General features: G+C 40.7%; 1 protein-coding gene across 5 annotated transcripts in view; it reads right to left on the bottom strand.

Moving 5' to 3' along the window:
* Positions 1–6,636: 6,636 nt before the first annotated feature.
* Positions 6,637–24,130, bottom strand: part of LOC111168554 (cytidine monophosphate-N-acetylneuraminic acid hydroxylase) — a 92,931-nt gene continuing 75,437 nt past the window's right edge. For 4 of the 5 annotated variants that reach the window (XM_089918428.1, XM_089918426.1, XM_022562323.2 and 1 more), the window contains 6 exons: positions 23,735–23,875; positions 20,153–20,327; positions 18,453–18,569; positions 13,571–13,686; positions 10,618–10,714; positions 6,637–7,890 (listed from right to left, as the gene is read on the bottom strand). In XM_089918428.1, coding sequence (XP_089774554.1) covers positions 10,639–10,714; positions 13,571–13,686; positions 18,453–18,569; positions 20,153–20,327; positions 23,735–23,875 — 625 coding nt within the window. In that variant the 3' untranslated portion in view covers positions 6,637–7,890; positions 10,618–10,638. The remainder of the gene's footprint in view (positions 7,891–10,617; positions 10,715–13,570; positions 13,687–18,452; positions 18,570–20,152; positions 20,328–23,734; positions 23,876–24,130) is intronic. The other variant, XM_022562327.2, reaches the window with a different exon arrangement.

Consider the following 24,130-nt stretch of genomic DNA (forward strand, 5'->3'; position numbering starts at 1 on the left):
AAAACCAGCACAGGAGCTGAGAATGATGGAAGCCACCCTCTGGGATGACAGCCGGGTACAGGTTTCTCTAAAGCGACATTACATACAACAAACTGCAGGTGACACTGCGAATTTCTGATGTGAGTCGCTCATTCATTTCCAATATAAATTGATGAAAACTCTTCGCTGAGTGTGATGATCAGATTGAACTGTCTGGGCTTTTACCGTCCTCTGGCTTTCCAGTTCCTACCACCCTCTGCGTCCGAAGTTATTCTACTGGGGGCTAAATTCAGGTAAATGCTAAAACTATCTAATTACTCATCAATGAAAATTCTTCATTCTAGCATAGCACTATAGGTCCAGAGTATCTTGCAATTATGTTCCTAAGGAGGTCTTGCTTTCTCTAATAAGCTTTGCAAACTATCAGTCTCAGCTGAATTTTTATCCTGGGAGGGATTTCTTCCTTTATTTGCCCAATTTTGCAGCACTGCTCTTCAGAGCACTGTTTTCTCCCATTTGCCTCTTTTCTCCCCTAGTCACTGATGGGAGATGAAAATGAATTTTGGTATTTCGTCCTCTTGAAGGGAAAAGTAAATTCTAGATGGGACTCAAGTTCCAAATGGTTCTCTTTTTGGGCAGGAACACAAGTGCCACGTTTCCTGGGTGATGTTGTTGAATAATAAGCTATCTGGCTCCATAAATACTTCGTAAAAAGTATACAGTAGTAACAATGATCATTATTATCGGACATGTGCCATTTTCAGAATTCACTGTAAGATCCATAGAGTTGCACCTGACTTCCTGGGCACTTCAGCTGGTGGGGGCAGGGCAGCTGGGACCCACTGTTGCAATAGTCATAAATGCTTTGGTCACTGGGTCCCAAATGTCTCGTTGAACTTCATACTTAATAATGTTTGTCTACCCAGAGGGCAACAGAATGTTTGTTCCTGGACTGTGAGGCCAATGATATTTTAATTTTTTTTCTAGGGAAATATTAGCCTGAGGATCTGGGAACATTGTTTCATTGCCTGGCCTTATAAGAATTTGCTTGATCTATTTTTGTGAGGGCAAATTAACCCTGGTCCTAGAATTTTTTCAGGCAAAAGGGATAAATGAAAGTTTCTACTGCTGAAGAGGTTCCATTCGCCTGAGTCAATTTTAGCTACTGAAATAATCAGCTCTATAAATGCCGTTTTAATGGAAACAAGGACTTCCCAGGTCCAGCTTGGATAGGTCCATGCCTCCAAAAGGAAAAATAAAATCCCTTCTTTGTTCTTTTAGCTGGATTATTATTGGGCAGGTCCACCATCGTTTATCAGATTATTAGGAACACATGAGGCCCTTTCAGCAGGCCTATGCCTTTCAACTGTGTGATAGTTGTGGTAACACATAGCAGTACAATCCTCCCATCTTGGTGTTTTAATTATGTAAACAGAAGAATAAAACTACCCAACTTCCCATCCTCCCATAAACTGAGGCTGAGGAGGACACTAAGCATCTAACCCTTACAAAATGACATTTCAAGGGCTTCCCTGGTGGCGCAGTGGTTGGGAGTCCGCCTGCCGACGCAGGGGACACGGGTTCGTGCCCCTGTCCCGGAAGATCCCACATGCCGCGGAGCGGCTGGGCCCGTGAGCCATGGCTACTGAGCCTGCGCGTCCAGAGCCTGTGCTCCACAACGGGAGAGGCCACAACAGTGAGAGGCCCGCGTACGGCAAAAAAAAACACACATTTCAAAGTTAAGGGACTCTAGCGTTTGTGTACCGAAGGGAGGGTCCATTAAGAGGGAAATGGCTCAGACACAAAGCTCTTTCTTATGCCCACTTGTCCCAAAGCTGCACAATTTGAAAAGAAGGTTTGGACGGCAGCGGGTGCGTGATGATGTCAAAGGACAAGAAGTAACACTGCTTTGACCCATAAAGCAAAGTCTGAACTCTGCTGTTTAGCAAGTCAGGAAACTATCCCTTCTGAAAATTTGAAACTGCTTTTTCCAAAAACAAACATTTGTCCCTCGATGAACGGTGGGTTTGATTCAACTGTAACCTGCATGTTTACTCAGAGGAAGCTCTAAGTGGACTGGGCTAAGAGGCCCACCCCTGCCCTGGACATGGGGGTCCTTGAGGCCAAAGCGGCAGGGCCTGCAGGTCTTGCAGCCATAAAGGCGGTGTTGACTGCGCCACTGATGCCCTCGAGGAATTACTGAGTAAATATTTCAGACCGGAGGAAATGCACTACCTGGGAACAGGCATGGTCCTGGGTCCGTTTCAACGGGTGGGAATGGGTCCCCTAAATGGTGGGTGAGGGATGCCTGGGTGATACAGGAAGCAGGGTGTTTAACCTGTCTCCTCCCCTACAGTGAAGCCTGGGATCGTGTGCCACTCCAGGGGCCCTCCTGTAAAGGATTTGATGCCTCACGTGTTTTCCCACCAACACAGGGGAAAGCCATGTTTAGCGCACAGCTTTTAAGTTTTAACCTCCTGCTCCGCTGTTCCCTTAATTATCCCAACACTGGGGTGAAGTGGCCGTACCTTCAGTACCTTCAGTCTGCGAGGCCGTGGCGTGGCGACCGGACGACAGGTGTCCCGTGCCCTGCGGAGGAGCCGGGGAAGACGACTGCGAGCTTCCGAGGGACCACTGAGCCCTTCTCTTCCCAGATACACCAGAGAAAGAGGGTTCTTGAAAGAGTGAGAGCTGCTGCTTGAGTTAGTCTGAAGACATCACTGAGCGAACGACACCCACCACTCAGGCCCCATCCAGAAACCCGCCGAAGGGGTCGGTCTCGCGGGCCGCGAGGTTTGGATGCGCTCCTCTTCCGCCACCTATCGACAACATCAGCTCATTGCAGTTTTTTGGAAACTGCATAAGCGCCCTAGGCTCCTTATGAAGTGGCCCAAATCAGGATAAGGAGCAGTCCAGGAAACTTAAAACCATTCAAGACACATTTTTCTGCCTTCAAGTTAATATAGATTTATTGAGTCGTCAGGGAAAATACATATTCTTAAAATCTAGATGGCTTAAAATAAGTAAACTAGCTCTGAGTAAACTAGCTCTGACTTTCAGCTGCCAAAATAATAATATATGGGAGTAAGAGGTAGGCAGAGTTTTTGTTATTGTCTTTCTTACATTAGCTTAATGCTTTAGAATACATAACGTATTGTGTATTTTTTTGTTGTTGCTGCTTTTCAGAAAAAATGATCACCCTACAGGTAATGAAGGAATTTTTAGAAGAGGAATAGTACATGAGTAAGATTTGCAAGCAAGAGAGTGTGCCGGACCTGCAGAATTAACATTATGGAGCTCCATGGGGAATGAACAAATGCAAGTATAGCATGGGCGACTGTCCATATGTTTTAGCGGTCTGTACATTAGCTGGAAGACTGAGAAGGTGCTACCAAAAGCCCAATTGTTCGTATTCTTCGATTCAGTAATCCAACTTCAAGAATTCTATCCCGAGAAAAGAATCCCAAAATGTGAAAAAAGTAATATGGATGATAGTCTTTATAAGATTAGTTAATGCTCAGCAACAGAAGAAGAGTTATTGTTCATTCAAAATATGGAATATTGCAGACATGAAAATTATCTTAACACATCAATATTAAAAAATGCATACCCAAGAAGATATAAAATAGTAAAAATGGAAATATCGAATAAAACTGGAAAAGAATATTTAAAATATCAAAACGGAGTTAGAGGGTGGATTTAGAGTCTACAATGCTATGTATACTTTTATGTTTTCCTAATTACATGATAAATACAGGAACGCTTTCTTGTTATTACATTTAAATTATACAGAAACATATTAAGAAATGAAGGATCCTGTTAGTAGATTGATGTAAGCTCTCCAGATCTTCTTCCTTCCTTCTTCTTCACACAAACACACACACACACACACGTACACATTACTATGTGTAGTGTTATTTTTTTTAGAAACTTTTTTTTTTTGGCCACACGGCTTGCGGGATCTTAGTTCCCCGACCAGGGATCAAACCTGGGCCCTCTGCAATGAAGCACAAAGTCCTAAACACTGGACCCCCAGGGAATTCCCTGTAGTGTTATTTTAACATAAAAGTCATAATATTGTATTACTTGCAACTTGATTCTTTTTAAAATCTGCATTATAGGTCTTTCTGGATCAACAGTATATATTTACTATTTATATTGTTTTTAACCACTATTGAATGTGATGTATTCTAGTACATTTAATTATTTCACAATTGATAGGTACTTATTTCTTCTCATTTTAAAAATGTTAAATAATTTTGCAAATGAGCTCTCCTGTATACTTATCCTGGCACACCTTATTAATGAATTTAAGCTTCATTTATTCATTGGCCACTTATATTTCCTTAGAGAATTTCCTATTCATATCTCTTGCAAAAGTTTCTATTTCATTGTTTACATTTTAAAATTTATTTGTTGGAGTTCTTTATGAATTTTAGATTTTTATTGAGATTTCACTGAATTTAGAGATTGGTACAACATAAAATATTTCCATCCAGAGCATAATATCTCTCCCTATTTGTTCTAGTTTTCTTTTATATCCCTTGACAAAATGTTATTGTTTTCTTTAGATCCTGTACACCTCTTGTGGGAATTTATATTACATAAGGAAGACATTTTCAATGGCTATTTACATAACTGAAATACTTTTTAACTGAAACAGTTACCAGCTCCAGTTGAAACCACAGCAGTTTCTTAAAGCTATAATGATCTGTCAAATAACTCAAAGAAGTATAATCATGAGCCTATAATTTGCTTGTATACAAGGGAAATCAATCAACAGATTGTTTTCACGTCCTCTTAACACACCAAAAATGGGATTTAGATACAAAAAATAAAAAGTAGAGACAGAGAGAAGAAAAACCACAGTTTGGGAATAGTAAACTTTGCTTTCCTTTCTTTGGCAAGCTACTTATTACCTGGCAGTAAACAAGGAGGCCAAGTGGGGTATCCAGCTTGGGCAGCTGGGTCATCAAGGAAAATAATTCCAGTTACTTAATGGTCCTTCACAATCTTTAGGCATTTAAACTGTGACGTCTTCAAGACAGGATGTCTCTACCGTGTCTATTTTTCCCCTCCTTCTGCACCTCCACCTCCGTTAGGCAAGGTCTCAGCATTTCCCTCACTAGAATCTCTTAGATCCTTAACAGACGTGGAAATAAAGTTGCTGATAATAAATTTTTCCAAAAGCAAGTTGGAGCATGATAAACTGATCTTAAAATTCTGAAGAAAAGACATACAAGTATAGCCTTGAAAATTTTCTTGGCTTATCATTTACTGAAAAGGGGGTTTTCAAATATCTTTGATTTGAACTTGTGTATTTCTTCTTTTAGTTATGTCATTGTTTTATACATTTTGAAGCTCTTATTATGTGCATATAAATTTAGATTTTTATAGCTTCCTGGTTAACTATGACTTTTTACATTATGAGGTGTTCCTCCTTGTTTGACTTTAAGATAGCTATGCCATCTTTTTATTAGTATTTTCATGGTATATATTTCCTCTGTTTTTTTCTTTCAAGCTTTCAGTGTACTTATCTTATGTGTCTTGTGAGCAAAGAGTGTTTTTTCAAATCCAGTCTGTCAAACTGTCTTTTAATGACAGCATTTAATCCATTTACATTTAATGCAATTATTGATATAATCTACCATCTTGATTTTTACTTTCTATTGTCTCATTTATGGTTTTTTTTCTTTAATTGGCTTCTTTCACAGATTAATATTTTTAAACTATTTCATTTTCCCTCTATGACCTTTGTGGTTACACATTCTTTTAAAATTCCTTAAGTGGTTACCCTAGAGACTACAAAATGTATTCTTATCAAGTGTGTGTCAGTTATCAATTTATTGGCTCTCAGCTTTAAATCCACTCTGTATTGCCGGCTACGCAAAAAAGAATTATTTCTCTTTTGCTAGCTAGTATGAAGCTTTGTGTGTAGAGGGCACTAGAGGGGCACTAGAGAAGGAAATGGTTTCTGTTCTGGCTCTCCTTAGTTTCTCCAGAGCTGGGCTCCTGAAGTATGAGATGAGCAGCAGCGCCCAGCATCTAGCTGTTACCCTGGGACCCTCTAAAGTGGCTTTAGGATTGTGCAGCCTGCAAGTCACCTCCCCAAGAATGGCTTTCCCAGCATCCCCTTGAACGGCTCTGAGCCAAGTTTCAAGGCATTCAGCGTGTCAGCCTTTTTTGGAATGGACAGATGCCTATTCATGGCATAAGGAAAACCAGTTCCTAATGCCAAGATTACCTCTGTGGGTTTCCTTTTTCTCCTGATTTGATAGGAGTGGAGATGGTGGAAAGTGGTTACACTCTGGGTATATTTTGAAGGTAAAGGTGACAGATCTGCTGATGCAGTGGATGTTAGAACAAGGTATAAAGAATGATTTCATAGTTTGGGGTTTAAGTCATGGAAATGAGATCTGGAATATGAGAGAGGGAAAGAGGGCAGGTGGTGTGGGGTAGAAAAAGAAAGGGGGGGGTGATGTGGACACAGGTAGAAAAGAACCATTGAAGATGATTAAGGAGAGAAGTGAGGACATATAGGGTCAACTGATTGAAGGTCTTGGTAATAACAAAGAATTGCTGGAGTCACGGTATCAGACGGCAATAACTAGGAAGACAGCAAGAGAATAAAGATAGGCTTGGTGGCGAGAAAACAAATTCGTATTTTAAAATAATCTTTTATTTGCTCATCATATACATTTTAACACATATTCTGTTGATATACATTTATTTTTTGGTGATAATTAAATAATTTATAAAATATATGCATAAAGTAAATCACAAAATATATGCATAATGTGTTAAGTGAACCAGAGCCATCAAACTTCATTGGTGTTCATCTTTATGAGACGTAGATAATCAAGAGATTTAAGGAGATAAATTCCATCATTGGATTCTTGTTTCTTCAGAATTAAAGAGGTAGTATACATAATCAGAAAATCAATTTTGATGTTCAGATGAATGAGGGGTTTGTGTTACTGGAAAGAGCAATATGTAAAATAGAAATGTAGTTAACAATCACGTATTCCTAGGGATAATGTGATAATCATGGGAATATCATCAGAAACTACAGACATTAGCAGAAATAAATTAGTTGCCTATTTTAACCATTGCAACAGCATTTTCAAATGTTCAGAAGAGGATTTCCTAATTTTTTTCAAGATATGGGTCTTTATTTTTGATTATTCTATCGATTTTGAAAATCATTGTCTATAAAACTCACTTTATCACTAGCTAGTGTTCGTATTTTTAGTCAAAAGATACCGCCATTTGTTAGAATTTATAATTTACATTAAATAACAGATTTTGTTACCGAATTAAAATACTTTCAGCCCCAACGAAAGTATTACATTTTAGGGTAGCCTCTGCAGCCTTGTTTTGGTAAATAGATGATTTCAACAAAGCTTTTTGAAAAATTGAAAACAGGTCATGAACACTTCTTACTCAATTAGATTCATGGACTCTGTTTGGGGAATCAATCTATTAAGGAACAAAATGTCTGTTTTTACATTCTCCTTTTTAAGTTCCATCTTAATTTTTTCTCTTCCCTATTTTCTTCTTATAGCCTCTCTTCCTTTTTCTTCACTGTCTTCTAGGAAACCTTTTCTCCACCTGTTCTATTTCTTCTGTGCTTGGATTTACATCTTCTGTTATCTTTCTTTTCCACAGAGAAGTTGTTCCTATTGCGTTCATTGGTTCTTTTATATAAAATTATGGACGGAATAAGTAAAATATTAATAATCTATGCAGTGATCCAACAAACATAAGATATGTGAACATTTCACAAATGCAACATGTAATTATCCACTGCTGATGTCAATAAGGCATGGTCTCTTTGGTATAAGCTTCTATGTTCAAGATGTAGCATCAGTAAATACTTGAATTTTTCATGTTGCTTGGTATCCCTGTGAACTAAAGATATTACTAATGAGCAACAGTATGAAACTCATTTTAATACTTTTTCTTTTTTTATTGCATTGGGGTGAATTTTTATTTTTAGTCTTTAGTTCCGGTTATATAGTCTATGACGCTTTAAGGTAAAAGAAGATCTAAAGCTGGAATGTGAACTGGAATTGACTCTCCTCCCAACTTTTTACAGATTCACCAAATGACTGGTTATAGGTCACATGACTCTCCTGTTTATTTCATAAGGTTGTTATAGTCAACATTTATTGTTCTCTTACCATGTGCCACTCACTCTTCTAGAAGGGCCTTAAGAACACAACACAACCCTGTGAGGTAGGTGCTATTATTATATTCACTTCACAGATGAAGATCTGAGACACAGATTCCCCAAAGGTCACATAGTAGGTGACAGAACCAAGATTTTAACTCAAGAAGTCAGTTTCCAAGTCTGAAGTGTTGACCACTGTACTATTGCCTCCTTGATATTTGACCTTTTTTTCAGATCTGCTCCATCTCCAAGACCTTGGACTTGGCATTGTCTCGTTCAGCTGCCTCCTCACCTTTAATGCCTCCAGCTGTTTCGCAACTACTGCAGACGCTCAGCATCCCCATTGAGCCTCTTGACTCTCTTTATCCTCCCAGGGCCACTCATGCCTCGTTCCTGCTTTCCCTTCCTTCTCTGTCACACCAGGAGGACTTGCCATTGCTCTAATTCACCTTGTATTTTTCTACCTTTTAACTTCACCCACTCCTTCTGTCTGGAATATTCTATCATCGCTCCCTCCATTTCAGCTTATTAAAAATATTTCCCAACCTTCAAGGTGCTCTGCTAACGCCCCCTCCCTACCCCCGTGAAATACTACCTTTTCGGCAAAGTTCTTCCTGGTCATTGCAAAAAGTCAGATGTAATTTCTCTCTCCTCAGTATTCCCAACACTAAGCTGGTACAACAAATATAGTGCTTACTAAGTCTGCCTTATAATCTAGTTGTATGTGAATTCCTTTCACATCCCTTCTAGCCTATGGTAACTTAGAAGATCTAGGCTAGAGTATGGAATAAAGAACGTTACAACTGAAAAGAATATTCTATTTAGATCTTTAATTTTACTGGTAAGGACACAAAAGCTTAGTTTAAGATGTAAGTCACACTGACAGTTAAAGACGAAATTCGCTTGTTCCTTCCTTCCTTAAATGCATATTATGAATAATACTGTGTATGCACAGAGCACTGTGCTGAGTACTAGGGTTACGCAGGCAAAAGTGTCTACTTTTAAAAAATTCAGAGTCTACTGACTGGAAGAGACAAGAGATTATTACAATACGTGATGGGATAGCTGTTTGTGGAATAAATAAATAAATGCGTGAGTCAAGGAATTTACTATCTTTGTAGTGATATTATGTGATCTTTCCAATAACAAATGTATGGAAACAGGTTTTGTAGTTCAGTTTATAAAATCACATCCCAAGTGGTAGGAAGGAATGTAAAGTCTGGTTTGTGTCAGACAAGCTGATCTCCATCAGTCTGAAAAAGAGAGGGGTCTATTGAAATGAGAGGTGATGTTTTCAATCTCACTCCGTTTTTAGTTCTTCTCCTTTCAGTTTTGGTTGCTGCTTTCCTTTTTTGTGTTTATTTTTTTTCCAGTGTTTTTGTTTATTTTATTGAGATATAATGGACATACAGCACTATGTAAGTTTAAGGTATACAGCATAATGATTTGACTTACCTGTATCATGAAATGATTATCACATAAAGTTTAATGAGCATCCATCATCTCATATAGAGACACAGTTAAAGAAGTAGAAAATATGTTTTCCTTGTGATGAGAATTCTTAGGACTTACTTTCTTAACCACTTTCATATGTAACATAGAGCAGTGTTAATTACATTTATCATGTTGTATATTAAATTCCTAGTGCTTAATTATCTTATAACTAGAAGTTTGTACCTTTTGGCCACCTTCACCCAATTCCTCTTCCCCCTACCCCCCATCTCTGGCAATCACAAATCTGATCTCTTTTTCTATGAGTTTGTTCGTTTGTTTGAAGTATAATTGACCTACAACACTGTGTTAGTTTCTGTCACACAACATAGTGATTCGATATTTCTATACATTTCAAAATGACCACCTCCATAAGTCTAGTTATGAGATGTCACCACACAAAGATATTACATTGTTATTGTCTATATTCCCCACATTGTACATTTCATACCTGTGACTGCACCTGCAAGTTTATTTTTAAACTGAGGTTTGTACCTCTTAACCTCCCTCACCCATTTCCTTCCTCCCTCCACCCATCTCCCCTCTGTCAACCACGTTGTTCATTCTCTATTACTGTCTGTTTTGTTATGTTTGTTCGTTTGTTTTGCTTTTTAGATTCCACATATAAGTGAAATCACACAGTATTTGTCTTTGGTTGCTGCCTTCCTTCATATGTTCAGGATTTAGCTCTGAACACTCACTGACCACCTAGGATAATTTTTGTCTTGTTTATTAATCGGCTGCATGTTCACCTCAACCAGACCAAAGATTCCATAGACTTTGGGCTGGAGGCACTCACTACTCATTTTATTTACTTATTTTTAAACTTGAATGTTCTTCCTGTAATGTTAGCTCCTCTCATTCCCCCGAAAGTCAGGTTTTCAGATAAGCACGGTGCCTGCTTAATTCAGATGCCAAAGAGAGTGTGATGGGATGGATGTAAAGGTGTCTCCCAGATCTACAGGATGCTTTACCTGGGAAATCTCAGGTCCTCTCTACCCACAGTACATCAGGAAGGACTTCCAGTTGGGTGGTGTTAGGGGGAGTTTTATTTGGAAATGGTTCCAAAACCTGTAAAAGAGATAAAGCAGAAAAATATGTTTTTGAAACTTTCATGCCTATTGTTTTGCCAAGATCTGTTGGTACCTGGTACCCAGCTCTCCCTGAGGCAGCATTTTCCTGTACTGTTTCAGATGTTAATGTAGCTTCACATTTCCAGTGTGTCGAATGCAGTCCCTTAAAACATGACAACTGTGTCTTATTTTTAGTTTTCTGTGATGCGCCTTGCTTTAAGGAATTCTTATATGTAAAAATATAGATTTGTATTCTGTACACAAAAGGACCTGGTATTGGTGAAGGTGCAGGTAAATGTGTTGTACGTTATTTCTGGGGAGGTGAGCTGGCTTCCTAAGAATGATTTGGCGGCGTGCAGCAAAAGTCTACATACTGAGTGCGTGTTGTATCCAGCAGCTCCACTCCTAGGAATTTATCCTAAGAAATCACTATGAAAGTGTGCAAGGCACACCTACGTGTTTATTTGGCAAAACATCATTTCAAATAGTGAAAGTTAGAAACTTACAGGGTGGATCAAAGATTGTTCAGTAAACATGCAGGAACAAAAGTATGTATTATCCCAGTTTTTAAAATTTTTGATTTATTTTTAAATAAATTTATTTATTTATTTATGGCCGCATTGGGTCTTCGTTGCTGCGCGCGGGCTTTCTCTAGTTGTGGCGAGCGGGGGCTACTCTTCGTTGCGGTGCGCGGGCTTCTCATTGCAATGACTTCTCTTGTTGTGGGGCACAGACTCTAGGTGCGCGGGCTTCAGTAGTTGCAGCTCGCGGGCTCAGTAGTTGTGGCTCACGGGCTCTAGAGTGCAGGCTCAGTAGTTGTGGCGCACAGGCTTAGTTGCTCCAGCGGCATGTGGGGTCTTCCCGGACCAGGGATCAAACCCGTGTTCCCCTGCATTGGCAGGCAGATTCCTAACCACTGCGCCACGGGGAAGTCCAGTATTATCCCATTTTTATAAAAAAAAGTGCATGTGAAGAAAGATTAACTAGATACCAAAATGCAAATTGCTCTCTCTGGATGGTGTGATCATTTGTGGTTTTAACTGTTGCTTTTTGTTTTGTTTTTGTATTTAAATTTTTTTTTCAAATTTTCTGCAGTAGATATGTATTAGTTTTATGACCAGAAAAATATTTAATAAACTCATAAATCCCATTTTGAAAGCAACAAAGATAAATTGGGTTGTGACCGCTTTCCAAGATTCACTATGGGATTCTCTTACATTTATGCCCTTTGCTATCAAAACAACATAAGAAATAGGCTTCAGCACCAATATCCCAGAAGCTTCCAAGATGGAATTATTTTTTTAAGAAAAGTAACATTCGAATCTCCCCCAAAGTTGTTACATTTCCTTTTTTTCCAGAACAAGAAGACACGTATAAGTTTTGTTGAAAAGGAACAAAACTTGTAATGTTCTACCGCTGTTAAAATGTTTGGGGTTGATCTGTGTGTCCCAACACTAGGGATACCAAAGATATATTAATGAGTAAAAAATGCAAGTTACAGATGTACTAGGATTACATTAAAAAACAACAGCAACAATAACCTTCCCTCCCCAACTATCTGGGATGTTTTATTGAGAACAAATATATTTAGTTAAATGTTGACGTATTCAGAATTAGGCCTGGGATGACACACACTGTGCTGTGATCAAGTGTTACCCTGGAGAGTGGGTAGAGGGAAAGACAGGAAACAGGTTTTCTGGGAAGTGTGGGGTAGGGTTCTTTCCTTTTATTTTATATACATCTACATTCTTTCAATATTTTAAAAATCATTTCAAAACATTCAAAAAGAAATAAATAAAAAAGAAAATTCAAGACATGCCTGTGCCTGGGAGCTCAAGGCAGAAGCTAGATAGTAGGCTTTGCTCATTTAAAATTAAATTCCTGAACTTTTCAGAGGGTCAGTGGTAATGATAAGACAGTATTCTCCCTCTTGCTGATTATTTTGCAAATACGAAAATAGCAAATGGGCCCTTCTGACACGTCAACTCAAATATTCCAACTATAGTCTTAAAGACATATACAGTTGGGTTTTGTTTTTGTTTTTGGCTGCATTGGGTCTTTGTTGCTGCACACGGGTTTTCTCTAGTTGTGGTGAGCGGGGGCTACTCTTTGTTGTGGTGTGCGGGCTTCTCACTGCGGTGGCTTCTCTTGTTGCGGAACAGAGGCTCTAGGCACGCAGGCTTCAGTAGTTGCAGCACACGGGCTCGGTAGTTGTGGCTCAGGGGCTCTAGAGTGCAGGCTCAGTAGTTGTGGTGCACGGGCTTAGCTGCTCCACAGCATGTGGGATCTTCCTGGACCGGGGATCAAACCCGTGTTCCCCTGCATTGGCAGGTGGATTCTTAACCACTGTGCCACCAGGGAAGTCCACATATACAGTTTTGCAATGAGAAACTTACATGGTTTTGAAGTGTAAGCAGGTAGAGACTCGGAGGGCCATTCCCGTTAACCAACTAGTTCACCAAATTCATGCTCAGAGTTGGGCACAGGCAAAAATTTGTCATGGGAAATAATTGTCTTCGATGATCACATCTTTGCCACATAAAACCCCCTCCTCGTTCTTGTCTTGGCCAAACAGACCCTTTCCCTCTCATAATGTCCTTCCCTTTCCTATACCGTAAACCACTTTCTAAAAAGACTGAAACACATTTGCATGAATAAGGAAACAATGACTCTTTAAAATGTTATTTTCCTAACCAGATTTGCTTTTTAACACGTTAACAAAGAAATAAAGCTCTAATGGCGGAATCTCACACACCCATCAAAATCTGGCGGCACAGTCGGTCACCGACCCGGCTTATATATCCACAACATCCTCTTCAGTGGCCTAGAGCACAACAGGCATTGCCAGACTTACAGATGATGGTATACGTCAGGATCCCGCTGCAGCCGGGTCTGGAACCCTATATACAAGTCATCCCAGAGCAGGCCGTGCTTCACCACATGTCTGATAACATCAACCCGGCTCCGAATCTGAAACAGATAAGGAACAACTAGTAGGGGTGACCCAGCCAGCACTGAGCATCGGTACTGACCCCTGTGTCCCTGAAAGAAGCAGCCGCCTATAACGGCAGGGGTCTGAGGAGTCAAGGAGAAAAGCCTACTGAAGTGGATACCACAGGCGGAGGGGGAAAGAGAGGCTCCTGAGTGCAGTAGAAATTGAGGGAAGGAAAACAGGAAATGGATCAGGAGCCGGGGTTGGGGGGTGGCGCAGAGTGGCTGAGAGCACAGACAGAATCAGATTGCTGGGTTCAAATCCATGGTCTAGCTGTGTGATCCTGGCAAACATTCTGTGCCTCAGTTTCCTCATCTATAAAATGGAGATAACAGAACATTCCTCACAGGATTACTGTGAGGATTCACTGAGTCAGTGTATATAAAATACTGAAAACAAGGCCTGCCACAGAGAAAGATTACCTTAATGCGGTGGGCAAGGCCCTTACCTTTAAAGAATCCCAACTCCTGACACGGGATCTGCTGAATAGTCAAAGGTGCACAGGGTTAGGAGGCAGGCAGAGATGGTTTTGAGTCTCAGCCCAGCACTTACTTACTAATCATGTGACCTTAACCTTGCTAAGCCTCGGTCTCCTCTGTTACTGTTGTGAGAAAAAAAGAGATAATTCATTAAAAAAAAAAAAAAAAGCATGAGGTAGCATGAAGGGAAGTTATTAAGATTGGACATGGTTTTAACACTTCATAGGTACATGCTCCAGTTTACCAGGAGCCTTTTTCAGTATCTGGCATCACATTTTTTTTCCTGATAAATATCGTGCTAATGCCAGTAGAGGCAACTTTATCATAAATGACAGGCCATTAAATGACACGGAATGATCAGAAGACTGGCATTTAGGATTTATTTCTCTTTCCTGCACCATTCCTACAAAACGATTACATCCATTGTGAACTGAGATCACAAACACAGGTCAGAAGATCTCCTGTTTTGCCAGTAGAGACTTAGAAACATGACTGCACAGTTTGTTAAGTTGAGGACTGCCCAGCTAAAGCGCAGTATCAAGATCTAGTTCCTCACAGTGGAGGGGAGATGGCCTTTCTTGACCTTTCAAACTAGAGAGGAGCACGTGGAAGAACTGGGGAGGTTTTGAGAAACGTTTAGATTGTAAAATGGGAAGGTCTTGGTGATTGATTAGATTTGGGGATGAGGGAAAAGGAAAAAGGTGAAGATTACCCCCGTTTCTAGCTGGGCTCACTGTGTGTGGGGGGAGGAGTTGATATTGCCAACGATCGAGACAGAAAAGGAGAAAGAGCAGTTTTAAGAGAACGACGATGTGTCACATTTTGAACAGGTTGAAAATGAGGTACCAGGGATTTGGATATCCAGGTGATGATATCCAGCAGGTGATTAACTCTAGTGAATCTGAAGCTGGACAGAGTTGGCGGGAGCTAAGCAAGGTCTGGGCAGGCCCTATGGATTTTTGGCGTCGGAGAAGTGGTGCTAGCAGATGTGTTCGGTGGGTTGAGTACAGAACCCTGGAGGAAAACAAGAGATTTAAGTGGTGGCTGGAGAAAGAGAGACTCTGAAAGAATGTAGAAGAACAGTCAAGAAGTGAAGAAAACGAGGGCTAGTGTCACTGGAGCTGAGAAAGGACTTCTAATTCAAAATGATGGGCAGATCCCATACCTAACCTGCCTTCTGCCCACTTCCAGATGCAACTGAAGTGTTGACAAAGCAAGCGTACAGGTATGAACTGTCACAGTGAAGAAGAAATGAGGCGAGTCGTTGACAGCAGGAGATTCCAATTAACTAATGTGAATCTGGAAAGCAGGAGGGTGAGTGGCATCTAAAGACGAAGGCAGAGGCTGCAGAATCCCAGAGAGTATGTGGAGGGACATTCAGATTCAGAAGGAGAAGAGGTACGTACCATGGATGACAGCAGGGGCACAGAGCACAAAAGTATGTACACAAAACAGTCAACCCCTTCCTTACGCCTACGCATGGCTCCTGGGCCAAATACATTCAGACAGTTCTCTGAATAAATGGAATCAATTTTGCAGGAAGAATGAGGGCGGGAGTGTATATGTGATGCCCCAGAGCAACGACCTCCACATTTTGGTATTTAGGGGTCCCTCAGCCTAACAGCTGGCTCCTCACCTTCATAACTTAAACGGGTGCCCCCCTGTCCAAATACAACCTAGGTCTTAGTTGATAGCTTACAGTCCCTTTTTAAAAAATTGAATTAACTTTCCACATTTATAAATCTGGGTATTTTACATGAAAATCCAGATTTCCAAGTTTTCTGGAAAACTCGGAAGATCAGCTGGAGCTCAGTAGGGGCTCCTCCCTTCCCATGCTTTCCACTTGATACAGTCCCCACCCAGCTCCCCCTATTTACAAGATCTGCCTCGGGTCCGCCTGTGAGCACTTAAGCGTGTAACCCCTGCCTTCAAGTAAAGCCTGCTGCTTGAAAAGGTCTTTTTTTTTTTTTTTTTTTTGGTAAATATAGATTAATCCCTAAATTCTTAAAAGTCACCTACAATGGAAGAAAGGTCAGCCTGGGGTAAGCAACACTGCATGCAACTACAGTAGAAGCCGAAAGAGCAATGCCTTCAGGTAACCATGGAAAGTGACTGCCACCCAGCGTAATGGGTTCAGCCAAGCTATCGTGCAAGATCAGACAGGAAAGTACTTGAAGTTTACCTCCCGTGTAACATTTCTCCGGCAGATACTTAAGCAAAAAGTCCCACAAAGGAGGAAAGCGAAGAAGGTGAAGACATGGGTAGGGTCTGGAAGTGGGTAAGGGATGTCACAGGGTGACAGATTGGCAGCAGACCTAGAGAGGGGCCCATCCAGATTGGAGCAGGAGGATGGACAGCTACAGGAGCCATGCATCTAGGCAAGATGGAGGGCTTCCCTGGTGGCGCAGTGGTTGAGAGTCCGCCTGCCGATGCAGGGGACACGGGTTCGTGCCCCGGTCCGGGAGGATCCCACATGCCGTGGAGCGGCTGGGCCTGTGAGCCATGGCCGCTGGGCTTGCGCATCCGGAGCCTGTGCTCCGCAACGGGAGAGGCCACAACAGTGAGAGGCCCACGTACCGCAAAAAAAAAAAAAAAAAAAGATGGAGAGTTGGTGTGATAGAAAATATACTTATGAGTTTAAAAGGCAATGAATGGCCCCCGAGGCAATATGAGAAGGCTCCAGGTGGCAAGAGAAGGAGCTCTTCCAAGTATAGGCATATCCGCTATATATGAACCTCAACATACAGAAATCTCACTAAAATCCTGGGAGACAAAAGCACTGAGAGTCAAAATAGGGACCACCACGTACACAGCGGGCATGATGGTTTACCCCGTGGTGTATTAAATCTGCAAGAGAGCTGTTGCCTGCTTTATCCAATAGATGCATTAAGAAAAGCTGTGGAAAAGTGACTTTTTTTCAAAGAAATATTTTTAATGAACTTGTGATTTTAAAAATTCCAAAGAAAAATCTCCCTTACGGCAACAGATACCTTAATTTATAAGTTTTGTAAATTCAGAGTTAAGAAGCAAGACAGTGGCTAAATACACAGACTATGGAGCTAGACCACTTGTGGTCAAAGCCCTGCACCACGCATTCACTAGCTGTACGACCTTGGGCAGGTTATGCAACCCCTCGGCATGGCATTTTCCTCATCCGTAAATGGGGAGTACAGTAATATGGCTTCATGAGGCGGTTGTATTAAATGACCTAAGATTTATGAAGCCGTGTTATGTATGTGTTTCGTAAATAAAGCAATAAATTTAGCAGATTCATTTTGCTTTAAATGGGTGTTTTTTTATGTAGGGTTTTCCTGTATGTGAAAACCCAGTTTTTTAAAACCCACAAAGCAGGCAGTGGATTACTGGTTTTACTAAAGTTTCACCATAAGATTCTCTTCAACAGCAAGTACTAAACATAAAACTACAAGTCAAATTATTAAAATGTAGTTTAAGAATACATCTATTTTATAAAGGTACACTTAAACTTCTATAATTAAGGCATTACACATTTATATGTCATGTGTAATACACTTAAGGGCAGACTATACACCCTCCTAATTTATTTAGTGATTTTTGCATTTATATAGAATTTAAAATTACAATGTATGCTCACATACTTTATGTCATTTGACTATAATAAAAAAAAAACTGATAAGGTGGGAAGAAGCCCAATGCAAGGAAAAAAAACAAACCACCAAGGCTCGGACAGGGACTCAAAGCCTCATAATCAATAATTCTCATCAGCAGGGATGCGGTACCCATCCCAGTCTTGACGTTGTGTCCAAAGCCCCAGCTCTTAACACCATGCCTGCCGTGGGTTAGGGATTTGTTAAAAATTGGAGCTCAACAAAATATGTGTAGGTTTATGCTGACTTCACTTTCTTTAGAGAGCCACCCATTGTGTTTGTTTGGGGAAGGAGACACCACTGGAGAGAAGGCAAGGAAGGCAGAGATCAGTGCTTGCAGGTCTGGTAACAGTGCAGGCGGGTCAGCTGTTTGGAAGGAAGCAGGTAGAAAAGCCAATCTTTGCAAATAACTCAAAAAGAAACAAGTATGGAGTTTAGTTAATAATAATGTTTCAGTATCCACGTGTTAGTTGTGACAAATGTAGCACAGTAAAGTAAGATGTTAATAATACTCTCTGTACTATCCTTGCAACTTTTCTGTAAATCTAAGGGTTATTCCAAACTAAAAAGTTTATTTAGGAAGGAAGGAAAGACGGAAGGAAGGAAGGAAGGAGCACTTCCACTGGCGTTCCTGCTTACTTCCTCATACGGATGTTCCCGGCTTGGTCTTTCTTTTGGAAAGGATAAATCTAGAAAGTCAACCAAATAGTCATATCCTCCAGGAAAAGGGCTGAAGTCCTCATCTGTCTCAATCATCTGTGCAAATGACAACATGGTAAAGGGAAGAAGCATATCAATCTGGTGGTCAAGGTCCTTAAAAAATTTTGGAACGTACAAGACCCAAATGCTCTTAAATGATAGCAATGAAGTGGAGTTAATATAAAAAGAATCTCTCCTCTCTGCTCTCTTCTATTCCCCCCTCCTCTACCCCCGCCTTCAATCCCTCTCTCCCTCTCTCTTCTTTCCTGAACTGAATTCTAATCCTACTCTTCTACACTAGCAAAGCTGCTTCATATCACTAGCTTCAATCAGATTTACAGAGAAGGATATCATTACCTTAGGCACTATTAGTAATGAGACATCAAATACCACTGTATGTTTGCAGGCTAAAAAATAAATAAAATGTGAAATTTTTCTCACCATCACATAGCAGCTAAACATAAAGAGTGTCATTGAAAATTCCAAATGTTTTCTCTTTTTCATACTAATTGCTCAACTGAAGATATAATGTAGACCAATGTTTCCCAGGTCTTTGGGTTTCAAAGACAATTTTCTAAAAAATATTTGGTAGCTAATGTAGGCATCAACATTTCATTTTGCTAAGTGAGGACTTAAAAAAATTCTTACATCTACTATCCTTTTATTTCATTAAAGGAAGAGTGTTTTCATGCCTCAAAAATAGAAAGGACCTAATCTTGGAATAATGATAATTCATCCCAAGAAAAGAGAGTTGACATCCTTGCAACCACACTCACATGCATACTCATACTTGTTTCATTACTGACCATCAAAAACTTTGTCATAGACTGGCTCTGACCCCCAGGTAGGTTTTTAGGACTCACTGATTTTGAGAATGCTAAGTGTTGCCTGGTACCCGGTATTAATGTTCTGGGGTTGAAAGGTAAACTTGAGAACAACCCTCACCCTGAGGGTAACCAGTCTTTTGTTTCTAAGGGTATGAATGCTGTCCATTTCCTGATGCTTTCCTTAAACTTTGCTCCCCATGCACAAATTCAGGCACTATATGTAAGTGGGATAAAATATACATATAAGTATTGCAGGGATTTCCAGCCCATTTCAGGCCTCCTCTTTCTCTTTCACCCCCCGCCTGTTGGTACTTATTTTGTTTTTGGATACCTCCTCAGTTTCGGTGACCAGCTTATAATGTGAGCCACTTGGGCTTGTGAGCTCTGTGCGTACATGTTGGGGCTAATTTAAGTTCTAAGCTGACCTCATGGTTTGTGCAATTCATTCCTTACCACAGCTGCAGATAAGAATTACCTGCTTCTCTGCTGCTACACGACACCACCTCTCCAGTGGAGCCCACTTGCCTGTTCCACAGTTTAAGTGCCTGTTTCTGCTACAAACACAATACAACAAAACACCCACAAAACAAAAACTAACACATGGTGATGGGAGGAAAAAGTGCTCCGAGAGAGAAACTGAGCTGGACCTCAGAACGTTCCCTACATTTTCAACAAGGGATTGTTTTAGCACATTGTCCGATCTATTTTCTGTGAAGCAGATGGTAGGACTTAATAAATGTTTTTTGAGAAACAAATTGGAATACTTCATAATACAAGACAGCAAAGACAAATAAATAATACTTCATAGCATACCCTGACCACCAGGTTATAATCCTTAAATCCAGCCCAAGTGAAGTATTCTTTTATCCAGCATGAGTGACGAAATATTTCATCTCCTACAGCAGCATTCAAGATTCTCAAATATGGTCCAAAGTCCCAGGAATCCTTGTAAATTTTAGTCCCCTCTGGAGGCTCTATGATGCCTTTCCTTAAAGACACAAACGTGAGAGTACAAGGAAAGAAGAAAGCAACAAATAAGGAAGGCAGAAATTAGCACTTCAATTTCAACAGTCAACCAGACAAGCAGCTTTAAGACTGTTCAGATGATACCAAGGCGACTCACAGAAGTGCCTCGGGGAACACTGAGGGGTAGGGCCCCACCCCAGCCTAAACCAGAACAGCTCCTGTTAATTGTTTAGTGTGATCGCTCTCCAAGTCAGAATACATTTAAAGATAAAAGTCCATGTCCGGGAAACAAAAATTGGAAAACCACTGAGGCGGACCCTTTCGGCTCAAATAACTAAATTATGGAAATGTTGAATATAAGTGGCCGTATTGATTTTGAGGAAGTCTGCTCACTCCTGCCCTGCCCCCCACCTCCACTAGAATATAAGTTTGATGAGAGTAGCAACAATGAGTGGCACATAGAAGGGGCCCCATAAATATCTGTTGAACATAGGAATGACTTTAGCCTATCTTTGAGATATACGTAGAATTCTGTGTCTCTAATATATGGTCCTCTCACTATACTAATCAAACCACAGCTCTCAGACAGATGGGCAATTCTGTATGTAAGCCCAGTCAGCAATATGGACGAGAGAGTTCTCTGACATTCCTAGAGCTGTCCATCCAGTGTGAAGATGGATCATTGCATGGAACATGGAATATTGAATCCTGGCAATAGAATAGGATGTGATCTGGATAAGGGAAAGATGAGGAGGGAAATGGGCACCTGGCTAGTAGCGATTTGGTAACTATGTCCCACTTATCAAAACAACACTTTTAGTCCATTATTTGCCCAAAGCTAGAGAGGCACTGGTTTCGATAATAAATTACTTATCAAAACCTAAAGTTTCTAACTTCTAAATGAATGTCAAATCTGCTTCTCCAACTCCTCCCCCCCATCTCAGTTTACAGCCTCACTAATCTCTTCCTGGATAAAGCCTCAGTCTTCCAGCTGGCCTCCCTGACTCTAGTTCTTCCCCCCCTGTGGCCTCTTCCCCAGGACATGGTCTTCCAAAAAGTAAAATAGTTTTTCTAAAACACAACGAAGTAATGTTCCTTCTTGGCTCTATAACTTTCTCAGGCTCTCCTTACTCATAGGCAAGTTCCGTGGACTGTCTCACAAGTCCTTTCCGACCCTGGCCCGACAGGGCATTCCCGTCTCATCCTTTTCCTCCACCTTCACTTACCAACCCTACAGTCAGGTGGATGGTTGGATTCATGAGGGAAGGACCTCTTTCTTCACAGCTGTTTCCTTGTATCTAGTATGATGCCAGGTATACAGAAGGAGCTCAATAAATCACTTCCGAATGAATGGCATAGGTCTATTCACTTAAAGTATCTGCACTCACCAAACTCATGACACTATTTACACCTCCCTTCTCCAGCACGTGTCAGTCACTCTGAGCGGAATCTCCATCTGTCTCTCTTAATTATAACCTACCTCCTGATCTCTAAGACATAGCTCAAACGCCTAAGACTGCAGACTGAGCTTTCCTTGACCACATTTCCTGTTCTCTCCTGGCCCCTCTTCCCCTCACAAGGCAGAGTTAAGCACTTAGCCTCCCTGTGTCCTTACACTCTGTCTTACTACTGAGAATCCAACAATATCGACTCTCTTGTTACCCAGAATGCTTTGGTGTGACACAATGATACAAATGCAGATTCCCAGGCTTTGCCTCAGATCTACTGAATCAGAATCTCAGGGGGTCGAGCCCAGGGAGTTGCATTTATCCAAGTGCTTCAAGTTATTCTGATGTTCATTCAAGTTTGAGGATTATTACCATAGGATACATCTGGGGAACTGGAGAGAGATGATGGAGAATTCTGCCAGTGCCAAATGCCAGACCCTTGAATGTCCTGCTAAAACCTGAAATAATTAAAAACTTCTCTCACCCTTGATCTGGAGAATACAAACTGCTTTTACCCTAGAGGTACTGGGGAGATCCTAAGGAATTTTAAGCAGGGAAAGGAACAGGAAGAATTCTGCATTTAAAAAAGGTTTCTTCCACAACAATGCAGAGTGGAGGCTTTCCTTGCTTATGATCCCAGTAAGAATTATATTTTACTTGAGGACCCTGGGGGTCCACATACCAAGCGTACCTCCTGAAATAATACTACTCCTTGTTATATGTACTCGGGCAATGTACTCAGGTCTATTCTATTTTATTGTAGTTCATTTTTTAAAATGCTGGTCATGATCAATGCCATTGATTTTTACAACCCACCAGTGGATTGTGGCCAGCAGATTGAAAAAGGCTGGCATGGAGGATAGATCAGAGGAGAGCAGGGTGGAGGCACAGAGCCAAGTCAAGGGCCACTGCTTGAATCTAGGTGAAAAAGAATTGTGAGAGGCCGAATTAAGGTCACGACGGAAGAGGCTGGAGACGAGTGGTGGATTTGTGAGGGATTTACGAAGAATTGACCAGATTCGGTAACTAGTTCGATATGGGAAGTTAGCAGAAGGGCATAATCAGCTGGCTGCGCCACTCACACCAACTCTGCAAAGGTAAGGCCAGGAGAGGGGTGTGCTGTTGGCAACTGTGTGCCCAGCTCTCCAACACGTTCAGTCCATTTCTAAATAAGGGTGAGGAACTAACAGTTCCATTTGGCTCAAGACAAGTATATGTAAAGATATAGGTCTGTGACATCAATAGTAACTTTTCCTGAATTGCACTCCCAGTGCACTGTTACTTGTTCAAAGGTCCTGTCTGTGGAATTGGCAGTTGGGTAATGTTTATACTGATATGAAAACTAATTCTCATGCTTATTGCTTGTTACTTCAGACAACTTATTTTTGAGCTGCATCAACTGTCCTTCATAGAAAAAACTTCCTCACTCTTTGTTTTCAAGTAAGGCTCTGAGACGAGGAAAACATTTGAGTAATTATTACATAGGATGAGAAAATTATTATATAGGACTGAGAAAAAACTCAGCCTTTTTTCCCCTAGATTTGAAAGATACTTATTTAATAGTTTATTTTCTTTAAACAGTAAGACTTCCATTTTAAAAAGTGATGTGTGGATCTTAATGCATGACAAGCTGAGGATGCTACTCAATAAAAACTTAATATTCTGACAAATAGGGACCTGCCAAGAGACCACAGGTATGTCCTTTATTTTCTCATAAAATTGAAAAAATCCCTGAATCATTTTTTTCTCTATAAGTGTTTAATTCGGGTTTCCCTGGTGGCCTGCCAATGCAGGGGACACGGGTTCGTGCCCCGGTCTGGGAAGATCCCACATGCCGAGGAGCGGCTGGGCCCGTGAGCCATGGCCGCTGAGCCTGCGCGTCCAGAGCCTGTGCTCCACAACGGGAGAGGCCACAACGGTGAGAGGCCCACGTATCACAAAAAAAAAAAAAAAAAAAAAAAAAAAAGTATTTAAGCCAAACCTGTCTGTTGGATCCTTTAGCATCCTTCCCAGATCAAGAGTGGCTCCAGGTCGTGGGGTCCATGTTAACACATCAGAATTTTTCTTGATAAGGTTGTTGAGTTCATTTGGGTCATTTTTGATGTTTGTTTCTTTAATATACCTGAGAAATAAGAAAATTCCCATGTAAGAAAGTTTATTCTCAGATGAAATTTTGATTAGAACAATGACAGAATTTTTGTTTGTTTGTTTCCTCTGCATTCCTACTTCCCAATCCCGCTGCAGTTATCCCAGGAAAAATAAAGACTATATTTGGGTTAATGTCCCTAATTAGGGAACAGCTATTATTTATACTTTGTTTTTTAGTATAATCACATAGTGATTGGAATTGAAGTTAGATGTAGCAAGACTACTATAA

Source organism: Delphinapterus leucas, chromosome 10 (genome assembly GCF_059928025.1).
Source record: "Delphinapterus leucas isolate spDelLeu-1000000601 "Yukka" chromosome 10, BTC_Dleu_Yukka2, whole genome shotgun sequence".
NCBI classification, from domain to species: domain Eukaryota; kingdom Metazoa; phylum Chordata; class Mammalia; order Artiodactyla; family Monodontidae; genus Delphinapterus; species Delphinapterus leucas.